The following is a 25,443-nucleotide window of genomic DNA, read 5'->3' on the forward strand; positions in this document are numbered from 1 at the left end:
AGCCGCCCACTGTGTTTATGCCCTGGATGCCATAGTCTCTGCATTTCCGCCCTGTCTTTGTGGGTTAGATGAAGGAGGAGATCCTGCAGCTTGTCACTGCAGAGTAGATTATGCGTGGCTACATCTCGCACGCCACCTGCACATACCAATGTGGTGTGAAAAACGCCAAGTGAACATTGAGGAGGAGGGAGTCTCATTCTCTTCAGGGTTTAATTACTTTTACTTTAACCCCAGACCCCTCTTCTGCAATGTTTGGTAAACATGACCTTTTAGAGGAGGAAAAAGCAGATGGCAGCCTGCATTAGTGTAACTGGCCGCTCAGCGCCCCAGGAAAGGGAAACTTGGCTTCTCAGAAGCAGTCTTTCTGCCACTTCAACTCAGATCTCTTGGCTCCTTGTCCCTAAGGCAGGTTTGAACATCACCAAATTTGCTGACAAAAGCCTGCCTATGCAATCAAGCAGAAGATAGAATTTCACTGTTAAGATCAGATGAGTTCAGGGTTGGGAGCCAGCAGGACCTGTGTGGAGAAGGAACACCTGAGTTCCCCCAAATTTCATCTACCCACAAACTGTATCAGAAGAACTTGCATGACTCGTGGATTTTGTGGAGCTGGTCACTGCCAGGTGCATGGTACAGCACAGTAGGAGTAATCTGTACCCTTTTGGACTGTACCCTTTTCACCCTGTTGGGCTAAGCTCTGATATTGACTATGGCCTCCCAGAGACTATGGTATCCCTCTTAGAAAACACCCACAAGTTAGCATTGAAAGCAATGAATGAACCTGCCTCACAGAACGCCTCAAGTTTCAGAGATAGTAAGACACGTTGGCTTTGTTTCTGGCCTCACATATTTCCTCCTCTGTAGTCAATGCAGCACTGTCCATGCAGTTCTGACAGCAATCCCCAATGACTAACTGTCCTTTGTGTTAACCTCAGGAGAAAGAAGCTCAAATACCCTCAACAGCAGGAGCAATGTGGTCTCCCCAACAAACGTATCCCAGTTACCAGCAACCTGCCTGAGAGATGAAGTTCAGATCCAGAGTAGGATTTACCCAAAGTTCCAGAGAAGTCAGATCCAGCATTTTGGTTTGGCCCGTTGTACAAAGAGACCAGGATAGAAGCTTTCAGATTAGAACTTCCCCACCTCAACTTCTCCATCACTGTCACAATCACTAGCCTGGGCAGCGGGAACAATGCCCTATTCCCCTTCCTCACAATTATGTGTGTCACGGCCACCTCCAACCCAGCCTCACCATCTTTGCCTTCTACACACTTTTATCCTTTCTAGGTCACTGCCCTTCACTGAGTCTTTATCCCCTCTTCTAGCTCTCTTCACTAGAATGGTGGACAAGGTGGCTCAGTAGCCTATGCCTCTAGTTTGTCATATCTAGACATGTAGGGCCTTCAGATTCAATGTAACCTCAGTCTTTCATCTTTCTGAGGCAGATAAATCAATTCCATTCTGTAGTTTGTTGTACAGGGACCTTGCAGGTGGGATCATAAAAAGACAGGATTTTATATTGACAGCAAAGATCTAGAGGCACTTCTATACTAAGGATCAGTGTAAATTGGCATCACTCACTGGAGATTTGCTGATTCTCACCAGGGGAGGATCTGGCCCTGTAAGTACCACTCTGTTTTTGAAACCAGCTCATAACATGCTCATCTAATCCTGTTGAGTGGTGCCCCCATACCAGCATTTTTCTCAATAGAGTAATGTGCCAACCATTTTTGGGCACACTGTGATATTAGTGCCTTCTGGGAAATTCTGGGCACCTGCCCCATATGGCTACAGTGCCCAAAGGACCTGAACACAAAGCAGAACTAGCAACGCATGGGGCAATGCTCTCCAGGGTGTCCAACCCTACAGAGAGATGTGAGGGAAAAGGACCAGTCACACAGGCAGGCACACTTGTGGGGGTGCCATCCACCCAGCAAAATGAACTCATAACATCAGCATGTTCACAGGAAGATCACAGTGTGCCATCCTAGGCCACTGGCAAGGGTGACACATGGCTGCTGCCACAGTGACTAACACAGCTGTCCATGTGGCATGTGGATACAATCCTTACTTATAGACAACCACGTCGCTAGCTGGAGTCAAGATCAGTGAAAAGTTACCAGCAAGCATTTTCCAAGGTGGTGCCCAGTGTAAGTACCAAAGTAAATGTGGCCATATGCGCAGAAGTGCAGACCAACTCTAGCACCCACAGACTTCAGTGAGACTTGTAGGCACTCTCCATTTCTGAAAATTGGGGCCATTTTTTATTTAGGTGCCGAAATGTGGATGTAGTAGCCTAATTTTATACCTCCCCAGGTTTGAAAAATTTGGTCATAGGGTAGAAGGGGCCTAAGAATCTACCCCCGTATCTGAGCTAAACGTCCCCTCGCTTTTGTGCAGCAAACATGCTACTGGCTCTTGTGCACCACACCAGAGGGAGCTGCATTTCAGTATTATTACATGCATCTATAGGCTGGTTTGTAAAGTGCTTTGGGATGAAACGTGCTATATAAATGTAAAATATTATCTCATTGGCCTCCATTTAAACACCATCTCCTCCACCCCCTCTCATTATCCCCACTACAAACCTCATCAGTTTCATTTTTACCTATGGTCTTGGTATCTCCAGTCATCCCCAGCTTGATCAATATTACCCCAGTCCTTCTCCTCTTCATCACCTCTGTGCCACTGGCATTTAAAATTTCCACAACATTCTCTCCAAGCAGCATAATGCAAAGTAAACGTGTACAGTGCCCAGGAAAGAGCGGAGGAGTGGCAAGAATGTGTAAAGCTTATATGCTCTTAGATTCCAGTGAAAAGAAAAGGAGTACTTGTGGACCTTAGCGACTAACCAATTTATTTGAGCATGAGCTTTCGTGAGCTACAGCTCACTTCATCGGATGCATACCGTGGAAACTGCAGCAGACTTTATATACACACAGAGAATATGAAACAATACCTCCTCCCAGCCCACTGTCCTGCTGGTAATAGCTTATCTAAAGTGATCATCAGGTTGGGCCATTTCCAGCACAAATCCAGGTTTTCTCACCCTCCACCCCCCCACACAAATTCACTCTCCTGCTGGTGATAGCCCATCCAAAGTGACAACTCTTTACACAATGTGCATGATAATCAAGTTGGGCCATTTCCTGCACTTTGGATGGGCTATCACCAGCAGGAGAGTGAATTTGTGGGGGGGGGGGGGTGGAGGGTGAGAAAACCTGGATTTGTGCTGGAAATGGCCCAAGTTGATGATCACTTTAGATAAGCTATTACTAGCAGGGCAGTGGGGTGGGAGGAGGTATTGTTTCATATTCTCTGTGTGTATATAAAGTCTGCTGCAGTTTCCACGGTATGCATCCGATGAAGTGAGCTGTAGCTCACGAAAGCTCATGCTCAAATAAATTGGTTAGTCTCTAAGGTGCCACAAGTACTCCTTTTCTTTTTGCGAATACAGACTAACACGGCTGTTACTCTGAAACCTGTCAAGATTCCAGTGAGTGTGCTGACTGGAGCTGAGAAGGCGCCCCAGCAGCATGTGCTCCTCTCACTATCTTGTCATGGTCATTGCCTGTGAGATCTCTATCCTCCTCCTTTCCACGCTGCCCACAAGACCCTGCTCACTGCCACCTTTATCCCATCATCACCAGCTCCCTCCGCTCCAGCAGCAGGTTTCATAGTGAGGATCGTTTTGCCACTATGGCTGGGACTTTTCAAAGGGAGTTGGGTGCCGAAATCCCACTGAATTTGAACTCCCGTTTGTGCCTTTGCAAATCTCCCCTGGTCAGAGTGTTCATTGCCAGAGAGAAAAGAGTGGCTCCATGCTCACCTGCTGCTCACAGACTGACATGGTGGCAGACAGACGGTTCTGACGGGCAAAGCCTCCCGCTCTTTGCTGGCTGTTTAAAGAGATCCACGAGACAGCTCTTAGTTGCCCTGTGATGTGCTCCCCTTTCAGTCTGTCAGGCCTGAGCTTTTTATCTCTTCCTACAGGATCTGAGAGCCTTGGTAGAAAAAGGAATGGGGGAAGGGGCTTCGGCGCACAGCTGCGCTCTTTCAAGACAGCTGATTTCAATTTGAACACAGGGCGTGCTTCACAGGGGGATGAGTAGAAATATGGGCCCACAGATACACCCTCTTCTGCTGGTGAGGAAAGCATGCACTGCTACGCGGGGAAGGATAAAGGGCCATTCGGGTGCTTGTGCTGATATTTTACTGCATGCAAATCTGCTAATAAAAGCTCAGACATTCACTGCTGTTATTCCAGATTTACACCAGTATAAATAGGAATATCCTGGCCCAAAGGTCCTATTCCGTTCTCTCTCAAATATGCTTTCTCTCTCGCTCTTGTTCTCTTTCTGATTCCTTTTCTCTTTCATGCCATTCTTTCTTTCTGTTCCTCTCTGCCTCCTTGCCCTCTCTATCAGTACCACTTTTTGCGCTCAAGAGAATCAGCTGCATACAACGAAGTAGAACACCAAGATCACCCCCAAACCAGGACTGAGCTCCCCAGCATCCTCTTCCAGTGTTATAACCATGAACCTGTAGCCTGTGGAGGTTACATCAAACTGGGGATCAGCTGTGACTGATCCTCTCCCAATGTCATTGCTACCATCATGAACATAACAAACAGCCTACTCTGTTCCATGTGGGAAGAGATGATCAGGGTGCTCCCCACCCCATGTCTCGGTTTCCCTATGGCAGGACCTGAATATGCAACGGAGTAAACATAGAAATAGAAGAGCAGGAAAGATTAACTCTGGTGAAATGCCGAGCCGTGGAGTTGTTTGTGACTCTACCAGCCTCAGTTCTCAGAGCGAGCTGACCACAAAATGCAGGCTCTGTCTGATGTGTATTTTTCAGAATCTACAGTGTGAGGCTTAGATTTGGTTTCCTTTGGACCCTATCTCCTGCCTTCTTCCCACTGGAAGGAGTGGATGGAGGGCAAACCTTCGGGAGGATGCTCAAATGCTCAGCAGTTCTGCAGTTCCTTCCCCTCACCTGAAGGCTGGGAGCAGATTCCTGAGGCAAGCTGGAGGGAAATGGCTGCTGCACCTGCTGCTGGGAGGCAGGAACAGGAAGCTGCCCACTTACGGCCTTTAGTCAACGGTTCAGTCCCACCAAATCCCCATTAACAAACAGAGCTACTGTGGTTTTGTGCTTAGAGCACCCCTGCTGTTTCTGCTGCTGCCTTCAAAGTGAGCAGCTCCTATTTTCAGAATAATTTCCTAATGAATAACAATCATCCCTTATAAGAAACCCCAAAGAGCGGCTGGTGTCTGGTGGAAAATGACATTTAAAAATTCTTCTTTATATAAATAATTCCTCCTATGTTTGATAATCCCATATGTTTCCATGTGTGCCTTGAATCTCCACTTCTTCCCTCGCCCCTCCTTTATCTTTGGGCCTGAATCTGTGAGCTACAGAATGCCCGTCACTCCCATTGACCTCAATGGGCATTACAGATGCTCAGCAGCTACCTGGTTTAAGCCCTTTGTTATTAAGAACATCAGTATTAAAGCAGAGTCTCTGTTCCTTAGGAGTTTACCTGCTCCTGCTGCCGTTCACCCTCTATGGTATAATCATTATCATCCTGTGTTTGTAGAGATGGGCCAAAATCCTAGGTTAGAGCAAGCCTAAAGTTTTGGAATGGTCCAGATCTGGATCCTGATATGCTCAGAATATTATGGCCAACTTCTGTCTCTATCACTGCTAAGCAATTTCAGAAACCAGTATCTGAACACATCTAAATTCTGGGTGACTTCAAAGCTGGAACCAAACATCACACCTGGCCTATATCTCTGCAATGGGCTGAAACCAAATCCCAGGCATCACTGAGTCGGGGGGATGTTTTACTCGATAGCTGAACTCTGCAGCCCCATCCCTCTCTGTTTATGGCATCCCCATAGCAGCAATTGCTATGCCTCAAACAGAAGATTATTAGGTCTACAGGGAGGAAAAAATAAGAAATAGATGAGCTGCTCAGAAACAAAAATCCTCTCTTCATGCGGGTGACCTCAATAAGGGAAAGAAATGAGAAGAAAAGAGTGCAAACAAGACGTGCTAGTGAAGCAGAATTGTTGCTGAAACTTCTCTCATTTCTGTTTTAAAATAATGTTGTGTATACATTTAGTTGGGGAGAAATGAGCCAGATTAAAAGCCTCAGATGCTGAAGTTCCCAGTCCTCAGGACTGGTATAACATGGACAGTGGAAGTGCAAGCTGTCTCCACGCCGCTTCCACCCTGACCTGGAGGAGCCAAACTCTACAAATTAGGTGGATAGTCAGTCTCCATAATCTATGCAATCTCGGAGCTCCCTGTTTAACACGGTTAGCAAGGGGGCCAATTAGTGACAGCTGTGATGCTGATTTGTGGAAGGGCAATAGAGCCCCTAGATTACAGACTGGAACTACCATCGCGTGGGCTAGAGAACAGCCACCAGAGGATAACAGCCATCGTTCACAGCAAACCCAAGCTGGGTGGAATCAGTGACCTTAAGGTGCAAGGCTCCATACCCTATTATCAATCCCATCAGCCAAAAAGCTGGCAGAATTCTTTCTACATACGATACTGTTACAGTGTTTTCTGTAAGGCATTAGCCAGCCTTTCACAACTATAAACATAATGGACCAAAATCAACCCTCATGTAACTCAGTGGAGTTACATCTGGGATGGATTTGGGCCCATTAAAAACATATTCAGAATCTTCATCATTCCCTTCCTCGCTCCAAGTCTTGTAGAAAGGTGTCTCCGTGAGGCATAGAGTGGAGGATGCCTGGACCAGGGAATGATTCAATTCCCATTTACTTCAGTGGCTCCAGCCTTAGAGAGCATCACACATCCAGTCCAAACTAGAGGTGCTGCTAGAGTCTTCTACGAGGCAATTTCGAGTGACTGGGGCAAAACCTAAGTTGGCTCGGGGCAAAGTGGTGGGTGCATTTTACGAAGCAAAGTACGATGGAATAATGAGAGGGCCTCTGGGATACAATAGTGTGATCACAGGTAGGGGGCATGCCACTGAGACAACAGTGATCATGTGAGTATTTACAGTTCTCTTGTGTTAATGCCTTTCAAAATTTACAGAGGTCTTTTTCTTCCTGTGAAGAGAAGTAATACAAGCACGACAGAAATAGGTTGCGTGAAGACACAGAAAGAGGTGATGGCAAATAACCTTCCAGGATAAAGGGGGATCAGAATTAAGGAACCACCCTCTTCCCACTGCTGCCCAAGACACCTGCTCATTGCCACATCTGCTCAGGCTGCCTGGAGGAGTGCATTGCTGCATGAGAGGCCATGTTTCTGCTGGCCAGAGGCCTGAGACCTTGAGGTATTTGTCCAACATCCACTTGTTACTCCTCTGCACATGGCCACAGGGTGCCACGCACATGGGATCGCTTCCATCTTCCATTAATGTATGTTAAACTCTTAGCAGTTCAGAGACATGGCAAGAGGGAATTTCACAATGGCTGCAGGAGAGGCTGACCTGGAGATGAGACCAAAGGCTCATTTCCTCACTGGTAATTGGTGCTGAGATTCCAAGCAGCAGCCAGGCTGTGGCAGTGACTAATCCAGCAGGCACTTTAGGAATGAGTATGCAGCTGTTTGAAGTCTCAACTGTATTGAGTTAGGATTTAATTGCTCTGTAATTGTGAAGTTGCTCTGCTCACATTTCAACCCTGCTCTAAGCAGCACGTTATAGAGGGAAAATTAAATCTCAGAAGGAAACTAGTACATGCAGATCCCATAGGCACAGCTCCCCTACCCTTCCCACAGATAGTTCAGTTCCCAGCCCCTTCCTATCCCACCAGAGACCGTGCTCATCCTACTGCCTTTCTCCCTTCCAAAACCAACTCAGATCCCATCCCCTCTCCCCCCATCCCCACAGACAGCTGAAAGTTGCCTCCCTTGCCCATAAACCCAGCTGGGATCCAATCCCCTCCCGCCCACATAAAGATATGTGGGATCCCATCCATTCTGCTTAGGAACTGGATAGGGTTGTGCCTATCTCCAGTACAAACCCAAAGTTCATTGCTACAGCAATTCCACCTGAGCGTCTTAACATATTTTGTAGAACTCTTCCCATCACTGGTACAGTTGATTTTTCTCCTTATTTGCTCTGCAGCTCTGTGGGGGGAGCCTGAGGCAGCCTCCAAAAAGCCCGGGAAAGGCAAGTGAATGAACACGCTGTTCCCTCCAATTGTGATTCCAGCATTTCCTCTCATTACTCTAATAGAAACAAATCTTTCTCATCTTAGTCCCATTACCTCTCACAAAAGCAAATGGTGTGTAATCCCATTAGAGATGGGTTGCTGCTGGACACATTTTAAGGTCATTGTTCTGGGACGCCAGACTCCACTGTGTGAGACTGGGATAAGCAGGGATGCAATTACTGGGCTATTCAAATCCCGAGAATGAAACTCTGCTGTTAACAGCAGAAGCCAGCACGAAAAGAGCAGTCGCCTCATGAAATTATGGGGTTTGGTCAAATCAGAGTCTAAGCAGCACTCAGGAAAAGAGCAGGGCAGGTTGTCAGTGCCTACTCCGTGAAGTCTCCTGTGCTCTGGGGCTGACCTAGGCTAGCCCTGGATCTGCATATCTCCCCCATGAAGTTTCCTGTATCATCATCATTATTTATTATTTGCCTTGCAATAGTGCTTAGCAGCCCCAGGCACGGACTAGGACCCCTTTGTGCTAGATGCTGCACAGACACAGAACAAAAGATGGTCTCTGCCCTATAATCTCAGCTACAATCTAATCCTTTCCACTGTAACCTGTATCTGGGTATCCTTAGTACAGCCCCACAGTGTGAGACTGGCTGCTGGTGCCACTCTCCTGACTCTGATTCTACACACTGGACCTGGGTATCCCAGACACAACCTCAGAGTACAGATCTGTCTGCCAATGCCACCTCTGTGAGAGCTTCTTTAGTCTTCAAAGCTGATCCTGGTGATCCCTAGCACAGCCCCCCCCCGTCAGAAAGCAAGGTGAGCTGTTGCATCTAGAAGTGCTGGGAGCCATAGCCCTCCAGAGACTCCATTTTGCTTGTGGCTGACAGTGCTCTGAATCAGATGAGGAAGAGCAGGAGCAACTGAAAGTGCCTCGTTCAGTTGGTCTCTGTTGAGGAGTTAGACACTGACCTTCTCTCAATCAGTTCCCACCCACCGGCATTTCAAAGCCTTTCCTGATGGATGGGCAACAAAGAGAGAGTCAGCTTTGCAGAGAAGAGGAGAGGGGAAACCACACCATGACAACAGATAACAAACATCACCACAAAACACACAGAGACAGGTGCTTCTACTGCCAGGTGTTGCCCTCCTGCTGTTTTGTCCCAGTGCTTATTGCCCAGTGTTACTCTCTTGCCACCCTCCACCTATTCTGGGGTCCCAAAGTTACCCTCCAGCTGCACCATCCCTGCACTGAATACTTGCTGGTACCCTCCTGCCACCCTGTCTCTGCTCTGATGGCTTGGTGTCATGCCTCCCTTTGTTCTAGGTGCCGGGTCTTACCTTCATCTCCTTTGCTCACTGACTCGGGTTACCCTCCCACTGCCCCATTCCCAGCCACCCATCTGGTATTTCCTTCCTACTGTCCCAGGAGAGCAGGACAGTTTCTGTAGCCCCCACGGGCTGGTGATGCCTTTGGCTTGTAACCCTTCCCACTGCAATAAGAACCTTGCCACTTCTGTAGGTCCTGCCATGTGGTAGTTAGGACTGAGCCCAGGTTCCCTACAGGAGAGAAGTCAGTGGCCCAACCACCACTGGAGTCTCCAAAGTCCCTTGAAGAGACAAGAGTCACTGCCCTGTTTATGCTCGTTATTAGTCCCTGTTCTCTTTAATCGGCTTAGACTGATGAGCCGAGGCAGCAGCAGGGATCAGCCGGGCTGTTTAATTAAAGGATTTCAGCTCAGGCCTGCAGTTTGGGAGCTTGTGTAAATGAGCTGCAAGTACATTATTTAATCTGCTGCGCAGAGAGGAGTCAAGGCATTAATGAAGCAAACTCTAATTAAAACTAGACGGCTGATGGTTATTAGCAGCATCAGTTCTGACAGGATTGATCTCATTTAGGGAAATGTCTGATCTTGGACAAAAAGGGGGGAAAAAAACCAACCTGGGTTATCTAATAGACAACAGCACCACACTGTTGGGACCACACTGTCACGTGATACAGACACTGAGACACAGCCTACATTTAAGGATTGCTAATTGAAAAGCGGACAAGTCTGTATCTGTTTCTGGCCTCTATAAAGCTGGAGAGGTTCAAACCATCTTTATTCTCCATGCACAAGCTTCTCTCATGGAGGGACAGGTGTGGGGGCTATGCGTTATTAGGCAGGGAAGAGGGGTCCCTATAAGATCCCCCCACCTATTTTCCTTTCCATTTACTTCCTTTCCATCATCCTCAAGGTTCTGAGTCATGGAAACCCACCTTCCTTCTAGCCATGGAGCTCTGGAGCCCATCAATACTGTTCTGGGGATCAGCTATGGGAGGAGAGCCCTTGATGACAGTGACATGAGGTGCTTTCTTATCCTCATGGACTGGATGGACATATTGCATCAACGTTGCTGGCAGCCTGAAGGCAGGTGCTGGGGAGGGGTAAGACACTGAGCTCAGGACCCAAACTTGGATTGCCCATAGAGGAGAGTCATTCCTCACACCCGGCTGGCCTTTGTGTCACTGGCTTAGCAATGCCACAGTATGCCTGGGAACTTTTCAGAACTTCATCATCTTTCCAGGGAATATACTTCCTCAGCATGATGGCCAAGCCATGAGGAAGCTGCAGTGGGTTGTAGCACCCAGAGCTGAGAGGGAGACTGGCTCTCTGAGAAGGAAGGAGGGAGACTGAGTACCAGGTAGACCATGATAAGCTAAGACAGGCATGGTCAATGGCATGATACAGGCAGAAAGCTGTATAAAAGGGCTTAATCAGGAGCACAGACTGTGAAGTTCGTTGGGGAAGTTTGGACGCTGACCTAGATCCAAGCTCCATGGGTTGAGCTCAAGTGCAGACTTCAACATGACAAATGCTGAGACACTTTCAAACAAATGATTACGGAATAATTTCTTCTGCCTACATTCACCTGGCAGATCTGGAGGCAGGAATTCTGTGTTTACCCAGCATTACTACAAACAGCAAGAGAGTCCAAGGCATTCTGGGTGTCATGGCTTGTGATGTCTTTGCCTGCATTGTAGGGAGTTGATGGGTTAATGAGAAGGGCTGTGGGGTTAGGCACACAGCAAGTAACCATAGAGTTTAAGACCTCCTGGGAGTGACTAAGCCATGTAGGCCAGGGAGACAGGGTCTACCCTGCAATAAAAGACCCACAGCTGGCCTGAGTCAGCTGAGTCAGGTTCACGGGGCCTGGGCTGTGGGGCTATAATGTTGCAGTATAGATATTCGGGCTCAGACTGGAGCCCAGGTTCTGAGACCCTGTGAGGTGGGAAGGTCCCACAGCCTGGGCTCCAGCCCAAGCCCAAACATCTACATGGCAAATTAATAACCCCACAGCCAGAGCCTGAGTCAGCTGACTTGGCCAGCTGTGGGTCTTTTTTGCAGCGTAGACATAACCACAAATGACTAAAAACTAAGCCAAAAAAAGCCACAAACACATTAGAAATGAGGTAGAGTGGGGAGGGGGAGGGGCCCAAAGGCCAGGGTCATGAACACTGAAAACCCAGACTAAAAGGGGTCTCAATCTGGCCAAACAAGGCACATGACCCATAGTTTTATCTTTCCAAAGCTGCAGGTGAGAGGCCAAACTGTCTCTAGCACAGCAATCTCCACAGACTTCACTTCCTCGTAGGGCTTGCATCCCTCTATCACACTCATTGAAGTTTGGCTCTAGACTCCACTCAAGGCTTAGACCACCCTCCCCAAGCTCATACCCTCAGCACTGAAGTCCAGTTCAGCACAGAGGATTATCCCTGCCTTCCTTCCACATTTAGTCTTGGCTACTAAAGAGCAGGAGTGAGCCCACTCTCCCTGCCCCTCCCTGAGTACAGCAGGACCCCACACATCCCCCGAATGCACGTGCCCATTTGTTCTCTTCACAGTGGTCAGTTCTCAAACTTTTCACTGCATGGTGATCAGGACTCAGAGGCTGTTCCAGTGAGCAGGACAAATCAAGAAAAACAGCATTTTGCAGACCACCGCCCTGAGGCGCCTCTACAACTCACCTGCCCCACACCGCCTGGAGCCATTCCCAGGAATGCTGGCTTCCGATGTTAATGTCAAAGGTCAGATGAAAGACTCTTTCAATGGGACATAAATTTCTAAAAACAAACCCCCTAGCTGCCAAAAGCAGGCGTATGAGAGGGTGAGAGAAGAAGGAGCATGTGTCCATGCGAGATAGAGAAGGATGGGACGGAGTGGGTGAGAGGGAGCTGGGAGAGGGTTAGGATGAGAGAGAACATGGAGAGTGGAGGCCGCGTCTATATCGGCATCTTGTCTATCCCAAGTATTTTTGATACTCCTGTCAGCATGGTATCTAAGTGCTGGGAGAGCAAGGCTTAAAGTGGACTGGTACACCCAGACTTTCAGACTCAGCTAAAAAGGTCAGCCATCTCTCAGGTGGATCCTGACAAAGGAGAGAGTGAAACAGTCATGTCAAAAGCTGCTCTTTCCAGTGGCAAACTGGGAATGCTGCATTGACCAGCCCCAGGTTTGGGCAGTTCCTAGCACACTGCCTACTGTTTTCAGGACATGACGGTCCTAGCTATGGAAATGTAGCAAGTAGCCCAGGCATGGGGGGCAGGTTCTATTTGTGCATTGCTAACTGGAAATGGCTCTCCCGGGTTGTTTTTGATTTGCCTTCTCATTTTTGGACTTTTGGTTTCGGTTCTGATGCCCGCTGCCGGTCAGAGAGGGTTGCATCACTCTCAGTTGTGTGGTCAATGTGGGCCCATGCCATGCTAACTTGTACACAGGTTAGTACCATTACAATTACCCTTCTCTGGAAAATTCAGCCCATTTCACCTGGCAACCTACACTGCAATAGCTTAAATAGTATTTAAACAAGCTGTACCACTATAATATGAAATTCCATTGCACTTCTGTAAGATCAGCCCTAAACCCTGGTGGAAGGTGTGTGTACGTGTGTGTGTGAGAGAGAGAGACCGAGGGTGTGTGTGTGTGGAGGCTGAGGGGTGTATGTGTGTGTGTGTGTGATTAAAACATACTGGGTGGCATACCTGGGAGAGAAGAGCGAGGGGTGTGTGAGGAAGAGCAGTGGTGGGGACACGTTTATAGGAGGGATGGGGGTGAATGACAGCAGGGTATGGGGTGTGTATTTGGGGCAGGGAGGAGTGTGATGGGGTAGTGAGAGGAGGAGAGGGATGGAAAGGAGAAGCCCATGGTGACAGCAGTCTCCCACCTTGGTGAGGAGTCCAGAGATGAAGGCTTCTGCTCTGCATCAGCTGCTGGGCAGCAGAATTGGTGTAAAACCGTTTCATTCCTGTAAGAGAAGACAAACAGTGGCAGGTAAGAGTTCATCTCAGTCTTTGGCAAGCTCATAGGACACTGTCCTGTCCAAGTCTATTCCTGGGCATTGCAGCTGTTCAGTGATGGTGGCTCTTTACAGCTGAGGAGAAATCAGATTATAACATGAATCCTTTGGACCAGGAGGTGGGGAACAAAGCATGGTAGGAGGGAGTAGTCATCTCCCCTCCCTCCCTCACATGCCTTGCCACTAGCATCATGCAGCGTAGAGTGAGGCAAAATGTTTCAAATCAAATGTTTTCTTTGTTAAAAAAATAAAAGGCCTTTTATATAAAAAAAAAAAGTGTAATGAAATACAGTTGACTTTTTTTTTTTTCATTTCAGTTTTGCTGAATGTGGAGCAAATGCTTTCTTTGCCTGGGTGCTGTTTCAACACTCATTTAATAAGTAAAAAGTCAAGAATTTTTGGAGGGAATTTTTTTCTGAATCCTGCAAAATGGAAACAACACTGAAATCCTCCCTCCCCCACACATGTTGTTTTCTATTTCAACCAGCTTAGTGCAGGACTGTCATCTCACTGGCACCTGCAGAGAGCGTCCCTCTAACTTGCTTCTGCCTCCCGCTCTCCTTCCAAAACATCCTCACAGCCTGCTTTGGGGAAGCAGCTTCCCTGCATCAGAGCCCAACTTGAGCAGACTGGAGTGGAGGAGGAAAGGAGAGAGGGGAATGGAGGAGAGGAAGAGAATGAAACAAAGAAGATAAAAGCAGAGACCAAATCCAAAAAGAAAAACAGCTTGAAATAAGAGTGAAGTATTCAGAGACAGATTTAAAATATGGAAATGAAGGAAGAATTTGTCTGCGGGGAGAAAAAATGGGTCCTGATTTTCAAAAGTGGCCACTGATTTTGTGTGCTTCTATTTTCTGGGCCCCATCTGGAAGCATTTTCAAGGGTCTGGTTCTCTGAAGAGTTGAACACTCACAAAATCCCATCTGAATGCAGTAGGAACTGCAGCCATCCAACACCTCTGAAAACCAGACCCCTTTCAGATGACTCAAGATTGACCTCCAAGAAAACAGGGGCACTCAAAATCCTTGGCCACGTTTGAAATTTTTGCCCAAAGGCACCAAAAAAGTGAACAAAAGACAAATTGAGAGAGAGGGGGGAAAAAAGTGGAGAAGAGAAAAAGAAAATGGAAAGAAAGGGTCAGAAAACAAGGGAGATAGAGTGATCCAAATACTTAGCTGATGTAAATAGTCCTAGCTCCAAGTCAGTGGAGCTACATCGATTTGTACCAGCCGAGAATCTGTTGACTCTGTGATTTAATGGCATTTTGCCTGATTCTAGCCCAGCAACAACAACAAAACTGAAAAGATTCTTGGCTTTGGATGGGGAGTGGGTGTGAAATGTTCTCCTCAGGCCCTGCCTCACCATTCCTCCCTGTGAGGGAAGACAAGTTCACCCGCCTTTTCTCTGTGAAAAGTTTGAGAGATGCAGCCATGAGGATAGCCAATCCAATCCACAGAGACAGCAACAGTCCTACATCCTGTTCCCCATTTAGGGTGACCAGATGCCCCGATTTTATAGGGACAGTCACAATATTTGGGCCTTTTTCTTATATAGGCGCCTATCACCTGCCACCCCCATCCCGATCTGGTCACCCTATCCCCATTACCCATCACCAGGCCTGCACAGCTAGCTTTATGTAACAAGCCCTTTCAGCTCTGTTGCTTCCTTTATTTACTTCTGATGTTAATTCTCAAAATGGTCTCAGAAGCGATGGCTGTTTAAAAACAAGATACCCAGGAGAGAGATGGGGAAAGAGAGAGTTTGCATTACCTCACTGAACTCTCCCCATATCCTCTGTCCCAGCTCTGTCCCCACATCATAACATACTCACTGTAAAAGGAGTTAACATGATGTGTTTTTGTGCCACATCAAATTTATCTCCCAACACTCCATTGCGGTAACACCCACCCCTCCGATTCCATTTCCTCTGCAACCCTTATTTATTGTTGGTCCTTGCAGGGCTGTCTCTAATTTAAGCTTTTCAGGTGGCAGGTACCTGTCAGTCTGGCCTATCTGTAAAATACTTGTGCCATCTTTTGACGGGCGCAGGTGAGCAGTCTCAAGATTATACTGGATTCTAGATTCAAGCAAACTCACATAAATGTCAGAGCTCCTCCATCTTGTCACTCTCACCTTGACTCTTTCCCTAAATTCCTTCTAGTATTAGAGTGTCCATATGTCCCATTTTGGCTGGGACAGACCCCTTTTTAAGCCCTGTCCTGGACGTCCTGACTTTTTTTTTTTTTGGCAAAACTGGGCATTTGTCCCGTTTGCTCTTGCCAACTGATGATGATCAGTTGGCAAGAGCAAACGAGACAAATGCCAAGTTTTCAAACTGGGGGATACGGAGGAACATTTGTGGGGGCAAGTGGTGACATTTGGGGGTGGGGCATCTCCACACCCCCCTATGGGCAACCCAAGGCCTGTGCCCCATCCCACACCGGGAGACTGCACAGGTACTGTGCTTGGAGCCCTGCAGGAGCCTGGATGATGTGGCTCCCCTACCCTCTTCCCCTCCAGTCAGGGAGCGATGAGGTTTCTATGTGCTCACTCTGCAGCCCAATCAGAGGGCAGCGCTGTCAGGACCCTCATACAAACTATTCTTTAGTCTGTGCCTCATCTTGTGTATCACCCGGTTTCCATGGAGACAGCAGGGCCCTGAGCCCTACTGGGCAACCCAGTGCCCGATGTCTCTCACAGCATCCATTTGTGCAGCATATCCTCCCCCTGCAGCAGCTCCTACCTCTGCCTCCTGCCCCCTGCCCCCAAGCAGTCCCTGGAGGCCCCACCCTGGCCTAGTGAACTACCCTCCATCCTTTGGAGCTAGTCCCCAGAGCCCTCTCCCTTCCCCACCCACCCACCCCAACCAGCCTCTTTTCCTCCCCAGTTCTCCTCCAGTCACCTGCTTCTGCCACATCCCAGCCTTCTCCCCCACCCAGGGCTGCTATCTGGAGCCTCCTCCCTGCCCCTCTGCTATCCCAGCCCCCAAAGTGGCACTGAACGGCTAGCTGGATCATAGTCCAGTAGCTTCACCTCCTGGCTCTGAGCCCAAAAGTACCCATACACTCTCGCACACTCACACCCTCCTTTGCTGCCCAGATCCCAGTCTATACCCATTCCTCTCCCCCCTGCCCCTATCTCTGCTACTTGGCTCAATTGGGGGTACAGAGGGACTTTCAGGGGGACAAGCGATGATGCCAGGCAGCTGTGGCCAGCCCTGCGCATCCGGTTTTCAGTTTGGGGAAATATGGACACCCTACCTAGTGTACTCTAATGTGTGCTGCACCTACTCCAACATTAGACGTACCATTCAAATAATATTAATTATTAATAATGAAGAGAAGAAAAGGAGAAACCAAAAAGGGAGCTGTAGCGCTAAGGGGAAGAGAGGAAGGAAACAAGATAGTCAAAAAGGCACCCAGAGAGAATCATACGTATTTATAAGGCTGCTATGGCCGTGTTATCTAAGCACCAAGAAAGAAAAGTGTGAGGAGAAGCACAGAGAAAAGAGGAGATGAGGCACAGACATGGGAGGAAAATAGAACAGTGGATAATCACTGCAGCTGAGACCTCAGTCTGCTGTGAATATAGCAAGGAGCAAGAAACACCCCGGAAATGAACCTGTGTGCCCGGGGACCAGCAGCCACAAAGTGACCACAGATTTTGGGTGCCACATCTTTGTGTGCCCAACATGAGCCACCCAAAATCAATGTCCACTTTTGAACCTCTTGTCCTAGAGCTCTGAACAGCGGAGGCCCTTGGGGACAATCGAGCACAGCTCTAGCCCCTCTGCAACCACAATCTGCTGTTGCCCCTCATACAGCAACAAGCAGGTGTAGCCCATACCTATGGCCAGAAATCTTACCCCAGCAGTGCTTGGGAATCCTTGAGTCCAACGGCCTCAAGTGGCAGGGGGCGAAGGCAAAGTGGGGATGGGAAGGAGAGATTGGTGTACATTAGGAGGAATGTTTTCAATGGGCAGGTTTTGGTAAGGGGTTATTTCAGAATTGTGTGTTAGGGTCTCAACCTAAATTTGTGCTTGGGGGCCTATATGAATCTTGATACACCTCTGAACTCCTTAAATACCATGAAGCAGCTAGGGTCCTCAGTCCAATTAAATATTTCCATTAATAAATATTTCTATTATATATTTTGCCCCAACCCAGGCTTATGCCAGGGGAAATGGAATCACTATTGGAAAGCGATTGTTATTCTCATTTATGTAACCCCATCCGTGTGACTGGTGCTTTCCGAACATATGCAAAGAAAAGGTCCCTGCCTGAGGGGCTTTGTGGCGGGGTGTACATAGCCCTCACTGGACAAAGGAGTTAATGTCCTGCAGGGCAAGCCAGGAAATGGGCTTGCAGAACTTGTGTTACCTGCCATTTGGGGCAAGGAAGCTTTGGCTTAGGTCTAAGAGGGTGAGTATTTGAATATTCCCGGCCTATGGTGGAGCAGATCTGAGAGACAGCTAGAATCAGGAAACCCTGAGGAATGAACTGTCTCTTGACTGATTGGAGCCAGCTGGTAAACCTGCCTACTGCCTTGTTTGGTTTCCTTATTGTAAAGATGGAGAGGAGCCTGTCAGGTTGTGGTAGGGGACTTGCAGCAATGATCAAGGGCTGAAGGCCACCTGGCCCTTTCCCCCTCAGTGTTGCTAACTTCTTTGTTGTGAGTTTTGTGACATCTTGTGTCTGTCTCAAAGTTCCAGCTCCTGAAGTTTTGTGAAAATCAAAACTTTCCTCTCTCTCTCTCTCTCTCTCTCTCTCTCTCAAAAAAAAAAGTTTTTGTAGCCCTCATACTTATGGAGAAAAGCTGGGAAATGTGAACCATACAAGTTTAAAAATCAAACGTTTGATTTGATTTCAAATGTTTGATTTGTTTGTTTTGTTTTAAATACACAGGCTTCCTGGCCAGCACCCCGGTGCAAGTAGCAAAGGAGCTCAAGCCAGAAGGAAATGAGTTCTGAGTGGATTTAAAGGAGGGCAGGTAGTGTATACATTAGGAGAGAGGCTGCTCCAGGCATAGGGGCTGTGTGCTAAAGCTGGCAGGGAGTCAAAGAGACTATCAAGGCATGTACAGGTAGCAGAGTGACAGGCATGGGGGGTGGGGGAAACAGTAGAAGACAAAGGCAGGCAAACAGGCAAGAGGAGATTCTGGAGAACCAGAAACAGTCAGGGTCTATCAGAATATGGGCAATACCACTCCCTGCCCAGCCAGGGCACATGCTCTGGGGACTGACACCTTCCAGAGGCAAGGATTTGCCAGTCTGGGCTCATCTAAGGCTAAGTCTACACTTGGAGCTGGGAGTGTGATTCCCAGCTCGCGGAGATGTACCTGTGCTAGCTTGCGCAGTGTAGCTAGGGTAGCACTGGCGGAAGCTTGGGGTCCTGAGTATGGACCCACCCGGACCCCCCTAGCTACGTAAGTGGGGCTCAAGCTAATGTGGGTACATCTATGTGAGCTGAAAATGACACCCCTAGCTCCAAGCATAGACGTGGCCTGTGTGAGGGGCAAGCCATATTCTGCCCAGCCACGATGTACAGGTCACTACAACAAATCAGCATCTCGTTTCTCTTTAAGGAACTGACTTCAGATGGAATGACTTTAGTTTCTCTTCTCACAAGAATGAAGCATCCACCAAGCATCCCTGGCAGCCTTGCTAATGGAATCTGTAAATGAACTGTCCAGCCATAAGCAAATCCCTCCTGATCAGTACAAGCTTCTTTAAATCCCCACAGTGTCTTTTGGCCAGGATGAAACTGTTTAGCCAGCTTGGGAGCTGGCCAGTAAGGCCCTCGCCCCTTTCCAGCTTTCTAGAATCATGGAAGATTAGGCTGGGTTGCAAAAGGCCTTCGGGAGCCACTAGCCCAATCTTACATCAAAGAGAGTGGCCTTACGCGACACTTCCCAAACAAATTAATTTCTCATTTTCTAATTTAGTGTTGGTAGAAGGTGCCTGAGATAGCCCTGGAAACTGAAAGCCTCTGTACAGCACTCCATGGGCAGTGTCAACACGTGGTTTCCCAATGCTGCGCTCACCCATAGTGGGGGAGCTGCTATTTTATCCCCTCCATCTCCCACCCTCATCACTGTCCTCTGCACCCCTCTCAGCCTCCCTCCTGCCCTCACTTCACCCTGCACCTCATTCCTCTGCAACCCCTAAATCTGTCACCCTCCCCCGGTGCCTGCTCCCCCTCCATCTTTCAGCATCTTTGCTGCTCCTCACAATCCCTATGTTATGTCTAGCCTCCTGGTCCATTAAGTGGCAGTCATCTTCCCTGTGGGCAGGGCTTCAGTCTTGCTGAAAATAGTAGGAGGTGCAGATTTTGGAAGGGATACAAAATATCATTGTTCAGGGTTGAAAACCATCTCTGTCTCTGAGGGCTTAAGGTAAAACCCACAAAGGGGTCAGATTATCCCACATCTCCCTATTAGGGGGGTTTCTTGCTTCTTCCTCTGAAACATCTCATGTTAACCACTCACTGTTAGGGGATGCAATACTAGATTAGATGACCCATAAGAACAGTCATACTGAGTCAGACCAATGGTCCATCTAGCTCAGTATGCTGTCTTCTGACAGTGGCCATGCCAGGTGCTTCAGAAGAAATGAACAGAACAGGGCAATTATCGAATGATCCATCCCCTGTCATCAAGTCCCAGCCTCTGGCAGTGAGAGACTTAGGAACACCTGGAGCATGGGGTTGCATCCCTGACTATCTTGGCTAGTAGCGATTGATGGATCTATCCTCCATCAACTTATCTAATTCTTTTTTGAACCCAGTTATATTTTTGACCTTCACAGCATCCCCTGGCAACGAGTTCGGCAGGTTGACTGTGCATTGTGTGAAGAAATACTTCCTTATGTTTCTTTTAAACTTGCTGCCTATTAATTTCTTTGGTTGTTCCCCGATTCTTATATTATATGAAGAGGTAAATAACACTTTCTCCACACCACTCGTGATTTTATAGACCTCTATCATATCCCCCCTTCGTTGTCTCTTTTCCAAGCTGACCAGTCTCAGTCTTTTTAATCTTTCCTCAGATGGGAGCTGTTCCATATCCCTGATCATTTTTGTTGCCCTTCTCTGTACCTTTTCCATTTCTGATATATCTTTTTTGAGATGGGGCCCCCAGAACGGCACACAGTATTCAAGGTGTGGGCATACCATGGATTTATATAGAGGCATTATTATATTTACTGTCTTACGATCTAGCCCTTTCCTAACTGTGCCCAACATTCTGTTTAGCTTTTTTGGCTGATGCTGCATGTTGTGCAGACATTTTCAGAGAACTAACCACAATGACTCCAAGATCTCTTTTTTGAGTGGGATCAGATAATTTAGACACCATCATTTTGTATGTATAGTTGGGATTATGTTTCCAATGTGCATTACTTTGCATTTATTGACATTGAATTTCATTTACCATTTTGTTTCCCAGTCATCCAGTTTTGTGAGGTCCTTTTTGTAACTCTTTGCAGTCTGCTTTGGACTTAACCATGTTGAGTCATTTTAAATCATCTGCAAACTTTGCTATCTCACTGTTTACCCCTTTTTCCAGAACATTTATGAATATGTTGAACAGCACTGGTTCCAGTACGGATTCCTGGGGGACCCCACTATTAACCTCCCTTCACTATGAAAACTAATGATTTATTTCTACCCTTTGTTTCCTGTCTTTTAACCAGTTACTGATCCATGAGGGGACCTTTCCTTTTATCCCATGACAGCTTATTTTGCTTAAGAGCCTTTGGTGAGGGACCTGGTTAAAGGCTTTCTGAAAATCCAAGTACACTATATCCATTGGATCCCCCTTGTCCATGCTTGATGACTCCCTCAAAGAATTCTAAGAGATTGGTGAGACACGATTTCCATTTACAAAAGCCATGTTGTCTCTTCCCCAACAAATCATGTTCTCTATGTGTCTCACAATTCTGTTCTTTACTATAGTTTCAACCAGTTTTTCTGGTATTGAAGTGCAGATTACTGCCCTGTAATTGCCAGGATTGCCTCTGGAGCCTTTTTAAAAAAATCGGTGTTACATTAACTGTCCTCCTGTCATCTGGTGCAGAAGCTGATTTAAGCAATAGGTTACATACCACAGTTCTTCAATTTCATATTTTAGTTCCTTCAGAACTCTTGGGTGAATATCATCTTGTCCTGGTGACTTATTACTGTTTAATTTATCAATTTGTTCTAAAACCTCCTCTAATGACACTTCAGTGTGGGACAATTCCTCAGATTTATCACCTAAATAAATGGCTCAGGTGTGGGAATCTCCCTCACATTCTCTGCAGTGAAGACTGATGCAAAGAATCCATTTAGCTTCTCTGCAACAGCCTTGTCTTCCTTGAGTGCACCTTGAGCACCTCAATTGTCCATTGATTGTTTAGCAAGCTTTCTGCTTCTGAGATACTTACATTTTTTTGCTATTTAGTTTTTGTGTCTTTTGCTAGTTGCTCTTCAAATTCTTTATTGGCCTGCCTAATTATACTTGTATCTTTGATTTGCCAGAGTTATGCTCCTTTCTATTTTCCTCAATAGGATTTGACTTCCAACTTTTAAAGGAGGCCTTGTTGACTCTAACCACCTCTTGTACTCTGTTGTTGAATCTGATACAGAATGGCAATTGCTATGAGGAAGGTGTCAAGGGAGGAAACATGGTTTGGTGGTAAACTCACTGAAGTGGAACTTCTGGCATTGATGAAGATGTCTTATGTGATCCTGGGTAAATTGCTTGACCCTTCTCTGCCTCTGTAGAATGGGGATAATACTTCCCCACATCAAAAGGTGGTTGTGTGGATATCTCCATAAATACCTTGGAGGTGCTTGGTACTATGGAAAGGGTCACTCTACTTCGAGGTAGGTACCCACTGGGAGTTGGAGTGGGCAGGAAAGTAGTGGACCATTCTAGGAGGAGCAGGGGAGAGACTCTCACAAGGGTGGTAGTCTGGAGAGAAAGCTGCAGGGACACGGATCTAGCGAAGAAATAGGCCATACCTAGCAGTGCACTGACTCCTCCCCAAATAAATCAACTGAAGACACTGTCTCTTCCCCCTTATTGTTATTTTCCAAGTGATTTGGAGGAATTGGAGGCAAGGAACCCCTTGAGGGATTCAGTCTGGAAAGTGGGAAGGAGAGAACTTCTTAAAAGTTGGGAGGAGCAGGGTCCTCAAGCTCCACCAGAATTTCTGGAGAGAGTGAAATTCTCCTATCACTGAAAATTTCTCTTAAGTAAATTCCAAAGTGAAACACTGGGACAGATCCTCCATTAAATCTAATGGAGCGTTGCTGATTTACACCAGCTGAGGATCTGTGTCTTCCTTAGGATGGCATGCAGGTTATAATTGTCTGTCAACTACTTAAAAGGCAAAACCCTAAATAGAACATTGTAGGTTCCTAAAGCTGGAAATTCTAGAACACCTGGAATTCAAAGATTAATGCACTTGTCATAAATATAAAGGGAAGGGTAAACCCCTTTAAAATCCCTCCTGGCCAGAGGAAAAATCCTCTCACCTGTAAAGGGTTAAGAAGCTAAAGGTAACCTCGCTGGCACCTGACCAAAATGACCAATGAGGAGACAAGATACTTTCAAAAGCTGGGAGGAGGGAGAAAAACAAAGGGTCTGTGTCTGTCTGTATGATGCTTTTGCCGGGGACAGAACAGGAATGGAGTCTTAGAACTTAGTAAGTAATCTAGCTAGGTATGTGTTAGATTATGATTTCTTTAAATAGCTGAGAAAATAGCTGTGCTGAATAGAATGAATATTCCTGTCTGTGTGTCTTTTTTGTAACTTAAGGTTTTGCCTAGAGGGATTCTCTATGTTTTGAATCTAATTACCCTGTAAGGTATTTACCATCGTGATTTTACAGAGGTGATTCCTTTGCTTCTATTAAAAGTCTTCTTGTAAGAAAACTGAATGCTTTTTTCATTGTTCTAAGATCCAAGGGTTTGGGTCTGTGGTCACCTATGCAAACTGGTGAGGATTTTCACCAAACCTTCCCCAGGAAGTGGGGTGCAAGGGTTGGGAGGATTTTGGGGGGAAAGACGTGTCCAAACTACGTTTTTTCAGGAACCCAGATAAAGTTTGGTGGTGGCAGTTGAAATCCAAGGGCAAAGGGTAAAATTAATTTGTACCTTGGGGAAGTTTTAACCTAAGCTGGTAAAAGTAAGCTTAGGAGGTTTTCATGCAGGTCCCCACATCTGTACCCTAGAGTTCAGAGTGGGGAAGGAACCTTGACAGCACTTAATAAGGACAAAAAAATGCACAACTAAGGTCACCCAAATGACCTTAAACTCTGCCCATGAATCATCCCCCATAGAACCACCCAAAACCAGAAGACAGTTCTATCCTCAAGACATATTCATCACATCATTGACTATGAATACTGAGATTCTCTGACTGGGTCACCTCATTCTCTGTGCACTAGTGTAGCATTTAAATTGTTCAAAGCATCTTGTATTGCTACTGCAAACTTCTTCTGCTGACACATTCTTGCTAGGAAAAGACAGGCTTTGACCTGTGGTCAAGTTACCATATTCAGGACAATTCCCAAAGGTAGATAACTTTTCAAAGGTAAAAGTGCTGTTATGGGGGAGACTCAGCATAGGCAGTGCTATCATATCTGTGGTTATGAACTTAAGCCATGGAACAAAAAAATCATGTACTCAAAGTTCTTGACTCCTCAGGCAAGCTATGTGAATGGAGTGGATTTAAATTGTCATCGGCACAGGCTACAAACCTCTTAGCCTTTATCAAAACCTTCATCAAAATGTTTCCATCTTGCACACCAGATGGCAGGTATGGAAGGGCAGCAGGGGCAGAGTTTTGGTTATTTGAGTTGCCGTAACTACGCATTTCTGGACTCTTTTTAAATCTTTGAGTTTTTTTAATGCAATCTTAACTTTGTGTCTCCAGATTTATGCAATGAAGAGTTACTGTCAAAGCTACTTACATTGGTGAAAAGCTGCACTGAGCACCTTGGAGACAAAAATCCTCTCTCTAACCACAATGACTGCTTCCTCTGTGCTGCCCTGCCATGTTCCTCATCCGTGACTGAGAGGGGCCACCTCCATGAGTAAGAAAGCAGTTCAGTCTCCAGGGTCCATTCAGTCTTTCACCTCTCTTTCAATAAGGGAGCAAATTAGTGCCAGTTGGGGTGGTACTTTAGCTACATTAGCAGAACAAGGTGGGAGAAACTGGAGCTGCTGCTTGTGTTGTACCTGTTTCTGTGGATAGAGGGCTCCCATCTCTGGGGCAGTCCGTGCACAGAGGCAGGTAACAGGTACTGAGAAAGGAAGAAAGTCCTCTTCAGAGGACCAGCAGAAGGCCTATGACCATCTATGTCCCACTTAGTCCTTCAAAACAGGAGGTGAAGAGAACTTACATGGTACTTACACTGGCCCTCTCTGCAGGAGTTAATATCATCAGTGTGCGAGTGCAGAATAAACCCCCTTAGAGAGAAGGGAATGAATGTGTAGAATAGACTCTCAAAATCAGCAGTAGAAATAGGAGCCTCTGTATCAGATGAAACAAATAGCCCAGATAATCTAGTACTCTGCCAATACTTGCCGAAGAAAGACGCTTCAAAGGAATACAGATACCTCCATCCCCATGATGCACCTAACTGTAATACTATAATGGAGGAGAATTCCTTCCTGACTCCAGCTGATGATCAGCTTATGCCTTGAAGCATAAGGATTTAGAATCATTGTCACTGCTGGTGTAACACTGACAGACCCCGATAGTCAATGGGCGGGATTGAACCTGGGATCTCAGGAGCTAAATGCATGAGCCTCTACTGTATGAGCTAAAAGCTACATGGCTGTTAGTTAAGGCTGTAGCAGACTCATTCATCTCTAAGTGGTCTCGGTGCCACTACATGGGACAGAGCACCACACCCAGGAGTTGTGGGTTACACTGGTTTGGCTAGACCAAC

General features: G+C 46.8%; 1 protein-coding gene across 1 annotated transcript in view; it reads right to left on the bottom strand.

Annotated features, from left to right (window-relative positions):
- Nucleotides 1-25,443, bottom strand: part of IQSEC3 (IQ motif and Sec7 domain ArfGEF 3) — a 125,462-nt gene that overhangs the window by 51,914 nt on the left and 48,105 nt on the right. Inside the window, exon 2 of the mRNA XM_084637350.1 lies at nt 13,371-13,451. Coding sequence (XP_084493476.1) covers nt 13,371-13,451 — 81 coding nt within the window. The remainder of the gene's footprint in view (nt 1-13,370; nt 13,452-25,443) is intronic.

The sequence above is a fragment of the Lepidochelys olivacea genome (assembly GCF_965140295.1).
Source record: "Lepidochelys olivacea isolate rLepOli2 genome assembly, chromosome: 1".
NCBI classification, from domain to species: Eukaryota; Metazoa; Chordata; order Testudines; family Cheloniidae; genus Lepidochelys; species Lepidochelys olivacea.